At 43.8% G+C, this 19,191-nt stretch overlaps 1 protein-coding gene across 4 annotated transcripts in view; it reads left to right on the top strand.

The window, feature by feature from the left end:
* Window positions 1-19,086, top strand: part of Aamdc (adipogenesis associated Mth938 domain containing) — a 29,286-nt gene extending 10,200 nt beyond the window's left edge. Inside the window, exons 2-4 of one of the 4 annotated variants that reach the window (XM_021167853.2) lie at window positions 3,697-3,846; window positions 11,317-11,412; window positions 18,576-19,082. In XM_021167853.2, coding sequence (XP_021023512.1) covers window positions 3,715-3,846; window positions 11,317-11,412; window positions 18,576-18,716 — 369 coding nt within the window. In that variant the 5' untranslated portion in view covers window positions 3,697-3,714 and the 3' untranslated portion in view covers window positions 18,717-19,082. Of the gene's footprint in view, window positions 1-3,696; window positions 3,847-11,316; window positions 11,413-18,575 lie in introns of all 4 variants that reach the window. The other 3 variants (XM_021167854.2, XM_029480110.1, XM_029480109.1) reach the window with 3 other exon arrangements.
* Window positions 19,087-19,191: the final 105 nt, after the last annotated feature.

Raw genomic sequence — 19,191 nt, 5'->3', positions numbered from 1 at the left:
AACTCACTCTGTAGACCAGGCTGGCCTCGAACTCAGAAATCTGCCTGCCTCTGCCTCCCGAGTGCTGGGATTAAAGGCGTGCGCCACCACGCCCGGCACAGAAGTCTTTTTAATTGAGATTATATATCAACTGACTCATACTTTCATTAAATTCTGAAGCACAAATCTGACAATATTCAGACTGTTTAAGCTTTTTGGGTTCTTTTAAATGTCTTATATTTTATTGAAAACTAGATATTTTCAATAATCAAGAAAAACTGGGCATTTTGAGTAATGAAGGGAGTTTTGAATTTTTTTTTTTTAAGTTTTCAAACATTTGCTTGTTCTAAATGACTTAACCTGCTTTGTGTTGCTATAATAAAACACCTGAAGCTAGGCATTCTGTACTTAACAGAAATGTATTTCTTACAATTCGGGACAGTGTAAAGATCAAGAGCCAGCTCTGGAAAGAACTTCCTTGCCCTATGGACCGTGCTGTGGTGGCAGTCATCATAGTGTAGAAGAGCTAAAGGAAGCAAGAAAGGGGACCTGGGGCTAAGGAGATGGCTTGGTAAAGAATGACTGCTGTTCTTCTAAAAGACCTGAGTAAGGGTCCCAGCACTCACATAGGACTACTCATAACTGTCCATAAGTCCAGCTCCAGGAGACCTAACAGCTTCATCTGGCCTCTGTGGACATCTGCACACTCACGTGCAAACAACCTCATAAGCACACACATGTACACACAAATAAAATTTTAAAAATCAAAAGAGGGTCAAACTCTTCCTTTTGTAGCAAACCTACTCCAATGACAACAAACTGCCTCTTGGAAAAGGGGAACAAAGCTATAATGTTGTTATGTGTTGTTTTTATTTATTTTCAAGTGTCTATGATATGGTTTATTTTTAAAATAAGTAAAAATGGCAACACATAAGGGCAGAGCTCTCCTAGTTAAAAACACTCTGCCAGTTCTTTGTCCCACCTCTTACCCACCAGGAGGATCACTAGAGACCACCCTGAACGACATGATAAGATACTGTCTCAAAAGAAACAAAAACAAGGGCAGAGTGATTGCCTAGCCTGCAGAAAGCTCTGGGTTTGATCCCCAGCACCTCGGAGTAGACTGGATTTGGTCATGGAAGCCTTCAATACAAGTGCTTGGGAGGTGGAGGCAAGAGGGTCGGAAATCAAGGCCATCCTCAGCTATGTCATCAATCCTCAGTGTGAGTTCAAACCCAGCTTGAGATTCACTGGACCCTGACTCAAACAAGCCTGATGTGTGGCGCTGCGTGCTTTTAATCCCACCGCTTGGGAGACAAGAAAGCATGTAGATTTCTGTGAGTTCCACGCCAGCCTGGCCCACTTAAGTATTCCGGACAGTCAGAGCTACATAACAGAGAAACCCTGTCTCAAAAAGACAAAGCAAATAAAAACCCTCTTAAAATGCTACAGTTAAATCGCCACACAAATTTGGAGGGCATTCACACTACAGTGTGTGGCCCCTGAAATACCTGTTCGGCCCTTCGCTTTGTTGTCTTGGAAACATTCAGCCGATGCTCTGCAGGCTTGTTTTCTGAGTTTTTCCTCTATGTCTATGCAGATTAGTATTCAGCCACAAATTAATTCAGTAGTCATACACTTTGAGCCAGCAAGAGTTCTGTGTTCCATGGATCCATGTGTGCACTTCAGTGAATTGAAATCCCCACTTGTTTGTACTGTTTATTATGTCCGCCTACCCTCTTACACCTCTTCTCTCTGTTTGTGTGATTAGGCGTTATCAGCATATGAAGTTCAGGTGAACTAGCCTATCCAAGTCTTTGCAGCATGAGCTCATGGCTTCTGGTCTACTTGGGATACGTGGAGAGTTTATAAAGGCTCGAGAATTTCTTTTCGTCTTGTGTGTGTGTGTGATATACGTATTAGTGCATGCTGCTGTACATATCAGGGAGTGTGTGTGGACATGTGGACATGGGACTGTTGACGTCACCAGTTGCTCTCTGTTTTGTGAGAAAGGGTCTTTCACTGAATCTGGAGCTTGAGGATTCAGCTAGAGTAGCTGTCCAGCAAGTTCCAGGGATCCGCCTGTCTCTGCTTTCCCGGCACAGGAATTACAGTTGTGTGCAGCCCTGCCCAGTTTTAGTTTTTTCTTTTCACAGGAATGCTAGTGATCTAACTCTGGTCCTCAACTTTGTACATCGTCTTAGTTAGGGTTTCGTTGCTGTGAACAGACACCATGACCAAGGCAACTCTTATAATGGACATGTAATTGGGGCTGGCTTACAGGTTCAGAGGTTCAGTCTATTATCATGATGGGGGAAGCATGGCATTGTGCAGGCAGACATGGTACTGGAGGAGCCAAGAGTTCTACATCTTGATCCCAAGGCAGCCAGGAGGAGACTTTCTTCTGCAAGCAGCCAGGAAGAGGGTCTCTCTCACACTGGGTGGAGCTTGAGCATTTAGAGACCTTAAAGCCCACCTACACAGCGACCTACTTCCTCTGACAAGGCCACACCTCCTAATACTGCCACTCCTCCTAATAGTGCCACTTCCCATGGGCCAAGCATTCAAACCTCATGAGTCTATGGATCTCTTCGAACCTCCACACACATCAAGCACTTTACGGACTGAGCCATCCAACCATCTCTCCCACTTGGAGAATTTCAGCCCTTGTTCACCAGTTGCTTACTCTGTAGTAGCAGGAAGTCTATTTGCTTTTAGACTCCTACATAGCTGAACTTAGGTGCCTACAGAGTCTGCATAGAGAGTTCCCAGGAGCTGAACTAATCTGAGATTCAGTGCTTTGCATAAATAAGCAGTTTATAGTAGGTCTTTAAATTTTTATTTCTAGAGTGACAAATAATTGTTTTAAAAGCAAGGTGTTGGAATTTTCTTTCATTTGTTTTTTAAATTTACTCATATGAATGTATGTCTATGTGAGTGTATGTGTGTGGGTGCCTCTGGAGGCTGATGAGGACACTGGATCCCCAGAACTGGAGTTACAGCAATTATGAGCTACTCAACATGGGTACTACAAACCAAATTAGGTCAAATAAAAAAACAGAGTGTTCCTGTGTGTTGAGCTCTATCTCCAGCTTGGGTTTTTTGTTTAGTTTTTTTTTTTTTTTTTACTTTTTATTTGCATATTTTTCTTTTTATTTGTGTGTGTGTGTGTTTGAGAGAGAGAGAGAGAGAGAGAGAGAGAGAGAGAGAGAGACATAGAGAGAGACATAGAGACATAGAGCCAGAGAAAGAAGAATGTTTGTCAGTTCTCTTCTCCTACCATGTAGACTTCAGGCATTGAACTGGAGTTGTTGGGCTTGGTGCCAGGTAGCCCCTTGCTGGCCAAATAACCACATTTTAATCGGATTTGTTCGCCGTGTTTATATTGAGGTAGGCCATGCCATCTCTTTGTTCTGTCATACTGAAGTAAAGCTTTCCTTCCAAACTTTATCTCTAATAAAACATCCTGAGGATTACCTCTGGAGTCTTGGAAATAATTTATCATACCTGCTTTCTGTGCTCGAATGATCCAGGTCCCAAGAACAGTGTGCTCTAGGGAGGTAATCAGTAAGGGCCTGTGTACAGCGTAGGGTAAGACTCCTGTTAGAGAAGGCTACCCCTTGTGTGGTGGAGAGTTGGGGCTTCCTGGCTCTGAATTTTGGAGCAGTTTCAACTTTCCTTGGTGGCTGACTTGGCACCTTTCTCTTTTAATTTCAGATTTCATCTCAGTTACTTATGGCTTCCCCTAAAATTGCTTCCCTCTCTTGGGGACAAATGAAAGTGCAAGGCTCTACCTTAACCTATAAGGATTGCAAAGTATGGCCAGGAGGCAGTCGGGCTTGGGACTGGAGAGAAACAGGAACCGAGGTAAGACTCTAGTGACTAGATTGGTTGACACTGCAGGTGGCTGACCAAGGTACTTCCAACATCCTAGACAGCCAAGTCACTCTCTCTCCCTCTTCCTTGCTAAATGTATGCATTGCCATTAAACTTACCCCTTTGGAGTGTGTGATGTAAGGCTCACTAGTTAAGAGAACTGGCTACTTACATAGAGGTCCTGGATTTGATCCCCAGTACCCACATGGCATCTCTCTATTGTTTGTAACTTCAGTGTCAGTGTCTAACACTCTCCTGGCCTCCTCCAGTGTCAGGCATGTACATGGCGCAACAGACATACATGTAGGCAAGACACCTATACACACAAAATAAACTACACATGCAATATAATGGAACCATGGGGCTGGAGAGTTTGCTTAGCATTTAAGAGCACTGGCTGCTCTTCCAAAATACGTAGGTTCAATTCCCAGCACCCACATGGCAGCTAACGATTGTCTGTAACTCCATTTCCAGGGGATCTGATACCCTCTCATATGCATACAAACAGGCAGAACATAAATGTACATAAAACAAAAATAAATCATTTTTAATATATATATATAATAGACCCAAAATTCAATTCATATTCATAAGTTTGTACAGTTACTATTATATTAATCCCAAGATATATTTGTTACCCCCCAAAGCACCCCCCACAACCATGAGTATTTTCTCCATCTCGCACCTCTAGCTCCTGGCAAAACTGATGCTTTATTAAACACCACACCTTTATTACTTCTTTTCTTTCCTTTCCTTTCCTTTTCTTTTTTCTTTTTGTTTGTTTTCGGTTTTTGTTTTTTCAAGACAGTGTTTCTCTATGTAGCTCTGGCTGTCCTAGAATTCACCCTGTACACCAGGCTGGCCTCAAACTCATGGAGATCCACCTGCCTCTGCCCCCCAAACTCTGGAATTAAAGGCATGTACCACCACCACCTGGTTAAATTCATCAGTTTGAAATAAATGTCGTTTTGAAAACAATCACAGAATTTAGCAAGTTTTGGGGTGGTTTTTTCTTTTTTCTTATTCTTCTCTTATATATTACACCCTGACAACAGTTTTGCCTCCCTCCCCTACCCCTAGCCTCTTCTTCCCCTACCACCTCTCCCCTTCTCCAGATCCACCCCCTCTATCAGCCTCCCCTCAGATTAGAGCATGCAGCCCCCAGGACATCAACCAAACACTCCATAACAGACTACAATAAGACTAGACACACACCACCACATCAAGGCTAGACAAGGCAGCCCTTTAGAAGGAAAAGGGTCCCGTAGGTGAGCGAGAGTCAAGGACAGCCCCCAACCACACCCTGGATTCCCATGAGAATACCAAGCCACTCAGCCTTAACATCTATGCAGAGGACCTAGGTCAGACCCTTACAGGCTCCTGATGAGTTGATTCTGTGGACCTTGTTCTCATGTGTGGTGGTCCTTGACCCCTCCCTCTGGCTCCTCTGATCCCCCTCCCTCCAACACAAGACTCCCTGAGCTTGCCTAATGTTTTCTGGTTAGGACTTTAGTCCTTACGGAACAAAATTCTAGGCCAGATCAGCCTAGAGGTGGACATTAAAAGTTCCTGATGTGTAGGTCTTATCAACCCTGTATCTCAGATGCAGGATTTAGACCTGGCGTGCTTTGGTTCTGAATCTTATGCAGTGCCCCACAGGACTTCCCATTCCTGAGAGCACTGGTCATGGGCAAGCAGGCAGCAGCAGACCATTTCCAACCTCCCCCTATTAGTAGAACTCGGGAAGCTCAGGGCTCCTGTGGCCCGTGGCTGCAATGTTGGAGGCTGAAATCACTGGAGAACTGTTACCAGAAGTTTCACAAGACTGTGGCTGGAAAGCAGCCAGTGCCCTAGTAGAGTAAGACATCAGTCAAGAGGCTGTTCATTCAGGTGAGGACAATGAGAACACAACTCAGACAGTATCTACAGGGGACAGATTCCAGCAATCCCTTAACCTTCACTCACAGAGTCTACTTTTAACACAAGGGAGCCAGCTAATGTACTCCTATCCATTTACAAACCTTTAATTTTGACAGAATGGAATGATTCTTTGAAAGCTTAATTTAGGCATATTTCCCTTTCAATTTGATTGTAAAATTCCTGAGCCACAAAGGATGAAATCCTCTTGTTTGGTTGCTAGACAAGACTCTGTTCTACAACTAATAGCTTTCCCCCAAGAAAACCAGTGAGCTTTACAACCCTGGGCTGTGTCATAAAGAGTGGAGTTGTGCTCCAGGAGTCTTGGTAGTTGTCTTGAGGAATTGGAAGCATAGGCGAGCTGAGGGCAGTTTGAAGATGTGTGATGCCAGTGTGAAGCTCCAAATCCAGGTTTCCACATGAAGCGGAGAGTAATTGCTGCCGGTGCCTGGCTCCGCGGGCTCCTGCTGGTACATTTTATTGCTCAGTTCAGGATACTGCGGGCCTGCAGGATAGCAGCAGCAGCAGCTGAATTCATCATCGCATGTGTCCACAGATCCAGCAACTCTGAATGGCTCTGATCAGCCATAGCTGGCTCTCGTCTGACTCTGCAGAAGACTATAGTCCTGTACTCCTTAGAGCCCTGCACTGCATTTCTAGCCGTCAGTATAGTCTTGTTTCTTGACAATTATAACAGTGAAACAACATGAAGTCTGAGAGGTTGGGAGTCACTGCTCTATTCAAAACAGTTTGCTAAATGAAGTAAACACCCAGTTTTTTCTTTTCTTTTCTTTTCTTTTCTTTTCTTTTCTCTTCTCTTCTCTTCTCTTCTCTTCTCTTCTCTTCTCTTCTCTTCTCTTCTCTTCTTTTCTTTTCTTTCCTTTTCTTTTCTTTTTTTGGTTTTTCCAGACAGGGTTTCTCTGTATAGCCCTGGCTGTCCTGGAACTCACTTTGTAGACCAGGCTGGCCTCGAACTCAGAAATCCGCTTGCCTCTGCCTCCCGAGTGCTGGGATTAAAGGCGTGCACCACCATGCCCAACCAACACCCAATTTTCAAATAAATTTATTTATTTGAAATACATTTAAGGAAGGAAAGCTCTCCAACCCTGATCTGTAATTCTCTTAAACATTCACTGTGGTCATAGCTCCAAAAATGTAAATTATTTAACCCATATTTATTAAGTTCAGGGTGGATCTAGGATTGATCAATCACAAAGTATGGAACGAAAAAGAACATCTGATCCGATTCTTTTATAGTCTTTAATATATAGTTGTAATCATGGGGCTGGAGAGTTGGCTCAGTGATTAAGAGCACTGACTGCTCTTCCACAGGACCCAGGTTCAATTCCCAGCACCCACAGGGCAGCTCACAACTGTCTGTAACTCCATGCCAGAGGATCTGACACCCTCACACAGACAGACATGTAAGCAAACCACCAATACACTTAAAATTAAAACTAAAGAGATCATTTAAAATTTATAAAACAATCATGTAGATATGTCCCTGTTCAATTTTGCCTTTAAAAAAAATTTTTAAGTAATTTAAAAACATTACAAGCTGGGGCTGAAGAGATGTCTCAAAAGTTAAGAGCAGTTGTTTCTCTTCCAGAGGACCTGGTTTTGAGTCTCAGTACCCACTAGGTGGCTCACAACTGCCAAACTCCATTTCTAGGGGCTCTAACACCCCTTTCTGGCCTCCACAGACACTAGGCAAGGCAAGCACATGGTACACAAATATTCATTTAGGCAAAGCACCTACACACAAAAATTCATAAATGTTTTAAGTCACAAATACTTTTAAATTTAATTTTTATTTTGTTTGTGTGCACAGGTGTTTTGCCTGCCTGTATGTCTGTGCACCACTTGCATGCAGTGTTCACAGAGATCAGAAGAAAGCCTAGAATCTCCTGGGACTGGGAGTTACAGACAGTTGTGAGCCACCATGTGGGTGCTGGGACTCAAAAAGAGAAACAAGGTCCTCCGAAAGAGAAACAGGCACTCTTGTTTGTTTTGAGACAGGGACTCACTGTGTAGCTCTGACTGTCCTAGAACTCAGTCTGTAGAGCAGGCTAGTGTCAAACTCGCAAAGATCCGACGGCCTCTGCCTCCGAAGTTCTGGGATTAAATGCGTGTGCGCTACTACGCCCAGGTGCAACAGTGCTCCTGACCACTGGGCTATCTCTCCAGATCATAAACTTAAATATCGTTTTTTAAAGAAAGCAAAATCTAATCGTCTTGATTTCTTCTGATCTTTGCAGAGAACAGAGAAACTGGAGACCCTCTTGTGAGTCTCTCAGCACTGTATTCTGTCCCAAGATAAAGATGAACTTTTGTATCCGACGTTCTCTTTTCTATAGTTACAAGACAAGGATTAGAATCAGGAACCTAGCAAACAGCATCATCTAACACACAAGCCTTATTGAAGTTTAGCTGTCCAGGAGTGTTGACATGTGTATCATTAGATAGTTCCTTTTTAGTGAGGAGTAACAGCCCATCAGAAACTTGTAACAAATCAGTTTACTCACTGTTGGTCATCAGTTACTTTGTTATGAATTGTAGGCAATTACGAACACAAATACTAGGAACACTCACGTGGAAGTATTGAGTGATGCCGGGCATGGTGGCAGCACACCTTTAATCCCAGCACTTGGGAGGCAGAGGCAGGAGGATCTCAGTGAGTTCCAGGCCAGCCTGGTCTGCAGAGTGAGATCTAGGACAGCCAGGGCTACACAGTGAGACCCTGTCCCGAAAAGAAAAAAAAGTCTTTGCGTAAACATGAGTTTCATTTCAAGATTTTAAGATAAACACTCAGGGGGCATAATAAGCCTACAGCTCCCAGGTTTGTTTTCTTCAATTTTCATGAAGTTTTATTCTGCCTCCTCTCTCTTGGCCCTTTAGCTTTCCAATGGAGGGAGAGGAGAGGCATGGAAAGAGATTTTCCTATGAAAGTGGGACTGATCTAGGCCAGTTATTGGGCTTAGCACAACAGTTTTTAACCATTTTGTGGTGGTTTGCTGGTTGGTTTTTTCGAGACAGGGTTTCTCTGTGTAGCCCTGGCTGCCCTGGAACTCACTCTGTAGACCAGGCTGGCCTCAAACCCGGAGATCTGCCTGCCTCTGCCTCCCAAGCGCTGCGATTAAACTGCCTGGTTTTATGTTTCATTCTTTTAAGCTTCACGGAGGTTGTTCCTTGGAATCAGGACCCAGCTGGGCCTGATTCCAAGAGTTCACTTTATAGAGTTCACTTTAGCAGAACTTTAAAGAGCTCATTGTAGCAGAAATGCTGTGTCTGAGCTCAGATTCCAGTTCTACCACTTGACAGTGTGTCAGCCTAGGCAAGCTGTATGTTTCTTAGCAGCAGCTTCCGCATCTATAGTATGACAGTGGAGGCTTTTGTGCTTACCTTTCTCTTTTTCTTTTCCTATCTTGTCTTTTACTGGTTTTTGTTTTGTTTTTGTTCTCAAGATGGGGTTTCTTTATCTTTCCCTACATCCCCAGCTGCAGGATTTATTTTTTTTTTATCAAATCAGCTTGACTTTATTCAAATGTGATAGGAAACAAATTAATAAATGCAGGAATAGAAAGACGTTTAGGTATGGGGTTATTCAAAGACAAGCATGCTCACAAAATGAAAAGCCATAACCAGTTTAACAAATCTGAACTAGATACTGGGGCTAGTTAACAAATTATCTGAGTCGTGTAGTTCTTCAACCCACAATGCTATTTTTTTGGGGGGGGTCTTAAAATGGATTTGGGTTTATTTAAATTTCTTTTTGTTGTTGTTTATTTTTATTAGATATTTCTTCATTTACATTTCTTTTTTTTAATTTTTAATTTTTAATATTTTATTACATATTTTCCTCAATTACATTTCCAGTGCTATCCCAAAAGTCCCCCATAGCGCCCCCCACTTCCCTACCCACCCATTCCCATTCTTTTGGCCCTGGCATTCCCCTATATTGGGGCATATAAAGTTTTCAAGTCCAATGGGCCTCTCTTTCCATTGATGGCCGACTAGGCCATCTTTCGATACATATGCAGCTAGAGACAAGAGCTCCGGGGTACTGGTTAGTTCATCATGTTGTTCCAACTATAGGGTTGCAGATCCCTTTAGCTCCTTGGGTACTTTCTCTAGCTTCTCCATTGGGAGCCCTGTGATACATCCAATAGCTGACTGTGAGCATCCACTCCTGTGTTTGCTAGGCCCCTGCATAGTCTCACTCATTTACATTTCAAATGCTATCCTGAAAGGCCCCTCCCCCCCCCCCCCCCGCCTACCCTGCTCCCCAACCCACCCACTCCCGCTTCCTGGCCCCAGCATTCCCCTGTACTAGGGCATATGATCTTTACAAGACCAAGGGCCTCTCCTCCCACTGATGACTGACTAGGCCATCCTCTGCTACATATGCAACTAGAGACACAGTTCTGGGGGTACTGGTTAGTTCATATTGTTGATCCTCCTACAGGGTTGCAGACCCCCTTAGCTCCTTGGGTATTTTCTCTAGCTCCTTCATTGGGGGCCCTGTGTTCCATCCAATAGATGACTGTGAGCATCCACTTCTGTGTTTGCTAGGCACTGGCATAGCCTCTCAAGAGATAACTATATCAGGGTCCTGTCATCTAAATCTTGCTGGCATACAGCTGCAGGATTCTTAATTATTTCCTAAATCGCAATCTTAGCATGGTGTGCCGTCAGTCGCTGTCTTCTCCGACCATACCTGTCACTCTGCTTGAGTCATACTGAATACTTTACTTATAATTATGTGTGTATCTGTGTGTAAGTGTGTCCATATGAGTGCATAGGTCATAAGAAGGTATCAGATCTCCCGGAGCTGGAGTTACAGCAGTAGTGAGCTGTCCAGTGTACAGGAATTGATGCAGGTCCTCTTCACCAGGAGGACACACTCTTAGCCCCTGAGACGTCCCTTACTTGCTAATACTGCTCCTCACCCCACTGAAATTGCCTGCTGGCCATTGTAGCATATGCCTATAATCCCAGCGCACCATAGCTAGAGACAGAAGGACCAGGAGTTCAAAGACAGACTATCGACTGAGCTTACTGCCAGTCTGAGCCACATGAGCTCTGCCCAAAATAGAGGGGCAGGGGCAAAAGAAGGTAATCTTGTGTGTTTCCCATTACACTTGGAACACCTTGACTGCAGCTCTGTATCTTCTTGTTTCCATGCCCAGAATGTGAGACTATGCTTGGCAGAAAGCAAACCTCAGTAAACAGTTCTAGAATGAACCCCATAAGGATGGCTGTTGAGGGGACTGAGTAGTTAAGCGTTTGCTGCTCTTACAGACGATCTGGGGTTTAGTTTCCATCATCCACATGACAGCTCACAACCACCTGTAACTCAGATGCCCTCTGCCGGCCTTGGTGGCCACTAGGCACACACAGGCTGCACATGCATACATGAAGGCAAAACGCTTAAAATAAAAATTTTTAATTATTTTTGGCATACATTTAAAATAACAATATTTTTTAAAAGAGTTGGGTTGTGACGAAAGATCAGTACCTTTGTGCTCTCTCCTCCATACCCAGCATTCTCCTGGGGTGCAGCCAGCGGATGTAAAGGAAGTTGCTGAGAAGGGTGTACAGACTCTTGTGATTGGCAGAGGAATGAGTGAGGCCTTGAAGGTAGGTTCTGAAGTCTGCAGCATTCCTGAGGACCGAAACTCATCTCTCAGGCCTTAGCACTCTAAGGTACTATGTGCTCTATATTTCCTTCATTAGAGTTCAGCTCTAAATATCCCGGCCTCTCATTTTGCTAAGTAATATGTGGCCTAGGATGAGTAAGACTGCATCCACTCCACTTTGTCAGTGCTGGGCTTTCCAAATCTCTGTGCCCATCCCCGACTGTGTCCTTTCAACTATTTCTCACAAATACCTCAGTTCCAGAATTTCTCACCTTCCGTGGTTATCAGGTCAGTCAGTCATGTGGGTCAACAACAGGAATCACTCTGGGCAGTGCATTGTTCTGTAATGTTATCACTGTGTGAACATCCAGAGTGTGCATACACAGAGCAGTGGTGCCAGCTGGCTATGAACTCTCATGGAACCACACTTAAACATGGGGTCCATTTTGGGGTGAAAAAGCCATTAAGGAATACAGAATTATTGTTGGTCATTGAACTTTTGGGGCTCTTGCCTCTATATCATACTGAATGCTAAGCTTACAAGTATGCACCACACACACAGTTCATGCCATGCTGGGGGATTGACTCAGGGTTTCACGCACGCTCAGCAAGTACTCCATCCACTGAGCTCCATCGCTGGTTTATCAGTTCAGTTTAGTTTTGACAGGGTCTTCTTTTGTATCCCTGACTAGCCTGGAAATTGATGTGCAGGAGGCTGCCTTTCCTTCCGTGTGCTGGACGCACAAGCATCAGCTGCTGTGCTCAGCCCACTCCTTTACATTTTGATAGTATATTTTATACTATTCCTTTTTTGTTTTCTTTCAAGTTATGGTTTTTGCTGTGTTGAGAACGTAAGTGCCTATTTCATTTTATTTGTAAAATAGTACACACTTACTGTAAACCACTCAGGAGTCAATGAAGAACTGGGTGTAAAGATGAAGTGGCTCTTCCCTGCAGGCGCCACGTAGATTTCCTACTGCTCCAACCCTTTGTCCACACCTCCATATGTGTTCACACTGACACATATGCACGCATGCAGACTCAGCTGTCATATTGTGGTGCTTTGAATATGGTGGCCCAGGGAGTGGCACTAGTAGGAAGTTTGGCCTTGTTGGAGTGGGTGTGGCCTTGTTGGAAGAAGTGTGCCACTGTGGGAGTGGACTTTAAGACCCTCACCCTAGCTGCCTGTAAGTCAGTCTTGCACTAGCAGCCTTCAGATGAAGATGTAGAACTCTCAGCTCCTTTTGCACCATGCCTGCCTGGATGCTGCCATGCTCCCGCCTTCCTTGATGATAATGGGCTGAACCTCTAAACCTGTAAGCCAGACCCAATTAAATGTTGTCTTTATAAGAGTAGCCTCGGAGGCCGGGCAGTGGTGGCACATGCCTTTAATCCAAGCACTTGGGAGTCAGAGGCAGGCAGATTTCTGAGTTCCAGGACAGCCTGGTCTTCAAGAGAGAGTTCCAGGACAGCCAGGGCTATACAGAGAAACCCTGTCTTGAGGAAAAAAAAAAAAAAAAGAGTAGCCTTGGTCATGGTATCTGTTTACATCAGTAAAACTCTAACTAACACAGAAGTTGGTACCAGAGACTGGGGTATTGATTGCTGAGATAGGCCTGACCACATTGGGAGTTTGGAAGAATGTGAATTTTGGGAGTTTGGATTTGGAAAGCCATGGAATGCTTTAAGTGAGGCGTAATGGGCTATCCTAGTAGGAATATGGAAGACTTTGTTGCTGAGAGTGATTTGAACTGTGCAGACCTGGCCCAAGTAGTTTTAGCGGAGAAGAATTTCAGTACATGGCCTAGAGACTGTTTTGTGGTATTTTGGTCAAGAATGTGGCTGCTTTTTGCCCTTGTCTGAAGAGTCTACTAAAGTAAAGAGATTTTATATTAATTTCATTGACAAAGGACATCTCAAAACAGCCTAGCAGAGTCTGTGTTCCCTGGTTAAGAGCATTTTGAAGAAGTGCGGCAAGCTTAGAAAGGAAAAGTATAAAATGTAAGGCTCAAGTACTAATAAAGGGGCAGCGCGATTCAGTGGAGCTGAGTCCTGTCTTCCTCTTTACCTCCTTAAGTAAAGAGATCCTCAGCGCACGATCCCGCTCTGCTAAGCTCACTGTATGTGTGTGAAGTTGAACAAGGAATAGTTTGGAGTTTTAATTTGGAATGAACTACAATCCAGAAATGGGAGGGCATACTGATCCAGGACCAGTGAGTTTGCGGCTCTTTCCCACTTTCTCTTCTTGATCCACTTGGACTTGAGCTTTGTGCAAGGTGATAAATATGGATCTATTTTAATTTTTCTACATATAGGTTGCCAGTTGGACTAACTAGCATGATTTATTGAAGATGCTTTCTTTTTTCCATTGTATGTTTTTGGCTTCTCTGTGGAAGATCAGGTGTCTATGAGTGTGTGGGCTTATTTCTGGGTCTTCAATTCCATTTCATTGATCAACCTATTTGTCTCTGTACCAATACCATGAGTTTTTTTTTTTAAATCACTATTGCTCTGTTGTACAGTTTAAGGTCAGAGATGGTAGTTCCCCCAGCTGTTCCTTTATTGGTAAGAATTGTTTTCGCTATCCTGGGTTCTTTGTTTTTCCATATGAAATTGAGAGTTGCTCTTTCCATGTTTGTGAAAAACTATGTTGGAATCTTAATGGGGATTTCATTGAACCTGTAGATTGCTTTTGGTAGGATAGCCATTTTTACTATGTTGATTCTACCAATCCATTGGCACAGGGGAAATTTCCTAAACAGAACTCCAATGGCTCAGGCTCTAAGATCAACAGTTGATAAGTGGGAACTCATGAAATGGAAAAGCTTCTGAAAGGCAAAGGTCACAGTCAATAGGACAAATTGGCAACCTACAGATGGGGAAAAAATCTTCACCAACCCCACATCCAATAGATAGCTAATATCCAAAATATATAAAGAACTCAAGAAGCTAACCTCCAAAAAACAAATAACCTAACTTAAAAATGGAGTACAAAGCTAAACAGAGAAATCTCAACTGAGGAATACTGAATGGCCGAGAAGCACCTAAAGAAGGTTCAACATCCTTAATCATCAGGGAAATGCAAACCAAAACAACCCTGAGATTCCACCTCACACCAACCAGAATGGCTAAGATCAAAAACTCGGGTGACAGCAGATTTGTCGAGGATGTGGAGAAAGAGGAACACTCCTCCATTACTGGTAGGATTGCAAGCTTGTACAATCACTCTGGAAATTAATCTGGAGGTTTCTCAGAACATTGGAAATAGTTCTACCTGAAGACCCAGCTATGCCATTACTGGGCATATACCCAAAAGATGTTCCACTATGTTCATAGCATCCTTATTTATAATAGCCAGAAGCTGAAAACAACCAAGATGTCCTTCAACAGAAGAATGGATATAGAAAATGTGGTACATTTATACAATGGAGCACTACTTAGCTATTAAAAAGCGATGACTTCATGAATTTTGCAGGCAAATGGATGGAACTAGAAAATATCATCCTGAGTGAGGTAATCCAGACTCAAAAGGACATACTTGGTATGTTCTCACTGATAAGTGGATATTTTTTTTTCCATGTGGTTGCTGGGATTTGAACTCGGGACCTTTGGAAGAGCAATCAGTGCTCTTAACCACTGAGCCATCTCTCCAGCCCGATAAGTGGATATTAACCCAAAAGCTCAGAATACCCACAATACAACTCACAGACCACATGAAGCTCAAGAAGAAGGAAGACCAAAGTGTGGATGCTTCAATCCCACTTAGAAGGGGGAACAAGATAATCACTGGAGGTAGAAGGAGATCCTGGGTAGGAGAAGGGAGGGGAGGGGGAAAGGGGGAGGGCTGGTTTAGGTATGGGAAGAGACAGAAGAAAAGTCCAGAGGGCCAAGAGAATGAATAGAAATCTGTAGCAGTGGGGGAAGGGAACGGGGAGGGACCACTAGAAAGTCCTAGATGCCATGGGATACCTGCTGAGAAAAGCTGCTATCAGGGAGTGGAATCACACAAAAGAGAAAGAATTGTGCTGTAGTCAACAAGGCAGAAAGAAGTTGGAAAACTGAAGACCACTTTGACCTCAGATATTGGAGATGCAGATGTTGGAGTTTGCCCAGCTGATTTCCTGTCTTGCTTTGGGGATTACAGTTAAATGATTGGTTGAATCTCTGAAGAGACTTTGAACTTTGGACTTTTAACATTGTTGAGACCACTATAGGTAATGGGGACTTTGGAAGTTGGACTAAATATATTTTTTTTATTATGCTATGGCTAGGTATGACCCCCATAGACTCTTTTATTTGAACAAGCCTATGGGAGCCAGGGGAATGTAGTAGTTTGAATATATTTGGTCCAGGAAGTGGCACTATTAGGAATTGTGGCCTTGTTGGAGTAAGTATGGCCTTGTTGGAGAAGTGTGTCACTGTGGGGGTGGACAATGAGACTCTCCTCCTAACCACCTGGGAACTAGTCGTCTCCTAGCAGCCCTTAGATGAAGATGTAAAACTCTTAGTTCCTCCTGCACCATGCCTGCCTGGATGCTGCCATGCTCCCACCTTAATGATAACAGACTGAACCTCTGAACCTGTAAGCCAACCCCAATTAAATGTTGTCCTTATAAGAGTTACCTTGGTCATGGTGTCTATTCACAGCAGTAAAACACATTTAAATAGGAACATATCATATATATTGTCCTATATTCCATCTTACATTGTTCTAGACAGCTTCCCACAGAAGTATATAGAGACTTACATAATTCTATCCTTTATATAAATGCCCTGCAGTCCTACACCCTACTGATGAGGGCACACTTTATTTGTATTGTGAAGTTTTAACCTAGGGGCTGGTGAGATGGCTCAGCGCATGAGAGTACTTGCTGTTCTTCTGGAGACCCCAGGGTCAGTTCCCAGCACCCATGTGGCAGCTCACAACTGTCTCTAACTCCAGGGCCACAGGCTCTGACACCTGTCCTCTTCTGGCCCCCATGAACGCTGAGCACAAAGGTGGTGCACAGACATGCATGAAAGCAAAATACACAAAGTTATAAATAAATCTAAAATGTTTAAGTTCCTTTTCCTCCATTATAATAGTTTTTTTATATAAGGCTTTGGGTAACAAACCTTTCAAACTAAGATAGGGCATATTTAAAAATATTTCATTCAGCTCTAGAGATTGAGCTAAAAAATATTCAGGATAAATCAAAATCAGTATCATTCATTAGTAGTTGGGTCCTATCTCTGCTGCAGAGAGAACTCAGTCGCTAAAGCTCTTCACTTGCAAGCACAATGACCCGTGTTCAGTTCCCCAGCATCCCCGAGCCCTGCAGAGAAGGCTCAGCAGCTAAGTAAGCCACAGGATGGCTCACAACCGTCTATAACTACAGCTCTAGGGATCTGATACCCCATTCCAGTCTCCAAAGACACTAGGCACAAATGAGGTGCTTAGGCATGCATGCTGCAAAAAAACTCATACACACAAAATAAAATTTAAAAATGTATGTGACTTAAAAAAAGTTATTGGAGCCAGGCATAGTGGCACACGCCTTTGATCCCAGCACTCGGGAGGCAAAGGCAGGCGGATTTCTGAGTTCGAGGTCAGCCTGGTCTACAAAGTGAGTTCCAGGACAGCCAGGGCTACACAGAGAAATCCTTTCTGGAAAAAAACCAAATATCTATCTATCTATCTAGATATAGATATAGATTTGATTTCATGTATTTACGTTGTCTCATCTGCATGAACATCTTTGCATTACGTACTGCCTGGTGCCTGTCGAGGCCACAGAGGCAGATTCCCAGGACTGGAGTTGTTACAGTTGGGAGCCACCATGTGGGCACTGGACTCAAACCTGGATCCAACAAGTGCTCTTCATTGCTGAGCCAGCCTGCTTTGTAATTGATGGTGGTAACAAAACCTCACTTGCTTTATTTATCTTAGTCCTCAGTGTCTGGCACAATGTCTAGACTATAGAAAATACTGAAAATACTCAGACATTTAGCTACAGATATAATACCCCCTTTTGTTTGTTTGTTTTGAGACAAGGTTACACTTTGTAGCATTGGCTCTCCTGGAACTCATTCACTGTGTACTCTAGGCTCACCTCAAGTGCACAGAGAACATCTGGCCTATATGTATATCTGTGTATCAGTTACATTCCATGCCCACGGCAAAGCACCATACACATAAAATAACAAAATAAATCTTTTTTTTTTTTTTTTCGAGACAGGGTTTCTCTGTGTAGCCCTGGCTGTCCTAGAACTCACTCTGTAGACCAGGCTGGCCTCGAACTGAGAAATCCGCCTGCCTCTGCCTCCCAAGTGCTGGGACTAAAGGTGTGCACCACCACTCCCGGCTCCAATAAAATAAATCTTAAACAATTACTTAAAAATAAAAACAGCAAGCTAGATAACTTCAGATAAAAAACACTGTAAACAAAATGGCACCCTGGAAGCGGTTGCTTAGGATTGGTCCAGAAAGGCCGCTCTGAGAAGACGTTGAGTTGCAGAGTACAAGCATGTCAGTGACATCCGCTTGCAAACTTTGTGATACAACTGCAAACTGGGGCGCGCGTTCGACACTTTGAAAAGCTGGTGGAAGGCCTTGTGGTTTGGCATATGGGAAAGTCTGACTTTAGGCTTAAGTTGGACTGATCAAACTTTAAAAATTTACCTTGCATAGGCTATGCACCAGGTTAGACATTTTCTATACCTCACTCAGTTCTCATAGCAGCCCTGTGGACCCGTTATGACTAGATCTGAGTTATAAACAGGGATAAGTCCAGGGTTAGTGACTTCCTTACTCAGAACTACAGTGCTAGAGGGGCTTCAACCCAGGGCTGACCCACAGATCCTGCTCTTCCCCGCCTGGCCACTGGTGACAAAGCGAGGGTGCAGTGAGACAGTTGGGAAGTTGACAGTGGTCTTTTTTTCCCATGCTGGTGCTGGGGAATGGACACAAGGCTCATGCCTGCTCATACCCCGAGCCACTGCAGCACCTCACAGGCTCTTCTGAAACTCACCAGGGCTCCTGCCTAATTTTGGAATGGTGACACACGGGATGATTGAGAAGTGACAGGTGTTCTGTCTAATTCTGTAAAGTGCGCTTGCCTTGTACTGGGAGGAGTTCTGGGGCTCCTGTCCCCCTTCTTATTCATCTCCTTTCCTTCTTTCCAGGTGCCTCCGTCAACTGTGGAGTACCTCGAGAAGCAAGGCATTGATGTGCGGGTCCTCCAGACAGAGCAGGCAGTGAAGGAGTATAATGCCTTGGTTGCCCAAGGGGTCAGGGTAGGAGGTGTCTTCCATTCCACCTGCTGATGGTGTCTACAGAGAAGAATAGATCAGACCACAAAGCCTTGGCTGTCTTACCAGTCTCCACATTAGCCTCCACTGTGTATTTTGGACATATGTTCATGTTCTTGGGACAGATTGATGGGAGGCTAAAGCAGAGGTTTTGCTCTCCAGGTTGCTTAAATCAGAAAAGAGAGAGATTTGCTGACATTTAATATTGTGCTATGTGTTAGGTTCAAAGTATGAGAAACTTGATACAAAAATAAAGGTTGAAACTTGAAGGCCAAAGAGAAAGTTGAGAGCATTAGAGATCTCACCACAGTTCATGCTTTGGACCCTTTATCCATTACTTCAACTATTTTTTTGGTGACAGAAGATGGGGCATTTGAGACCGGATCTCCCTGGAACTTGCTATGTAGACCAGCCTGGCTTCAAACTCACAGAGATCTGCCTGCCTCTGCTTCCTGAGGGCTGAGATCAAAGGTGTGCACCACCTTAACCA

The sequence above is a fragment of the Mus caroli genome, chromosome 7 (assembly GCF_900094665.2).
Source record: "Mus caroli chromosome 7, CAROLI_EIJ_v1.1, whole genome shotgun sequence".
NCBI lineage: Eukaryota > Metazoa > Chordata > Mammalia > Rodentia > Muridae > Mus > Mus caroli.
This window is presented reverse-complemented; position numbering and strand designations above follow the sequence as displayed.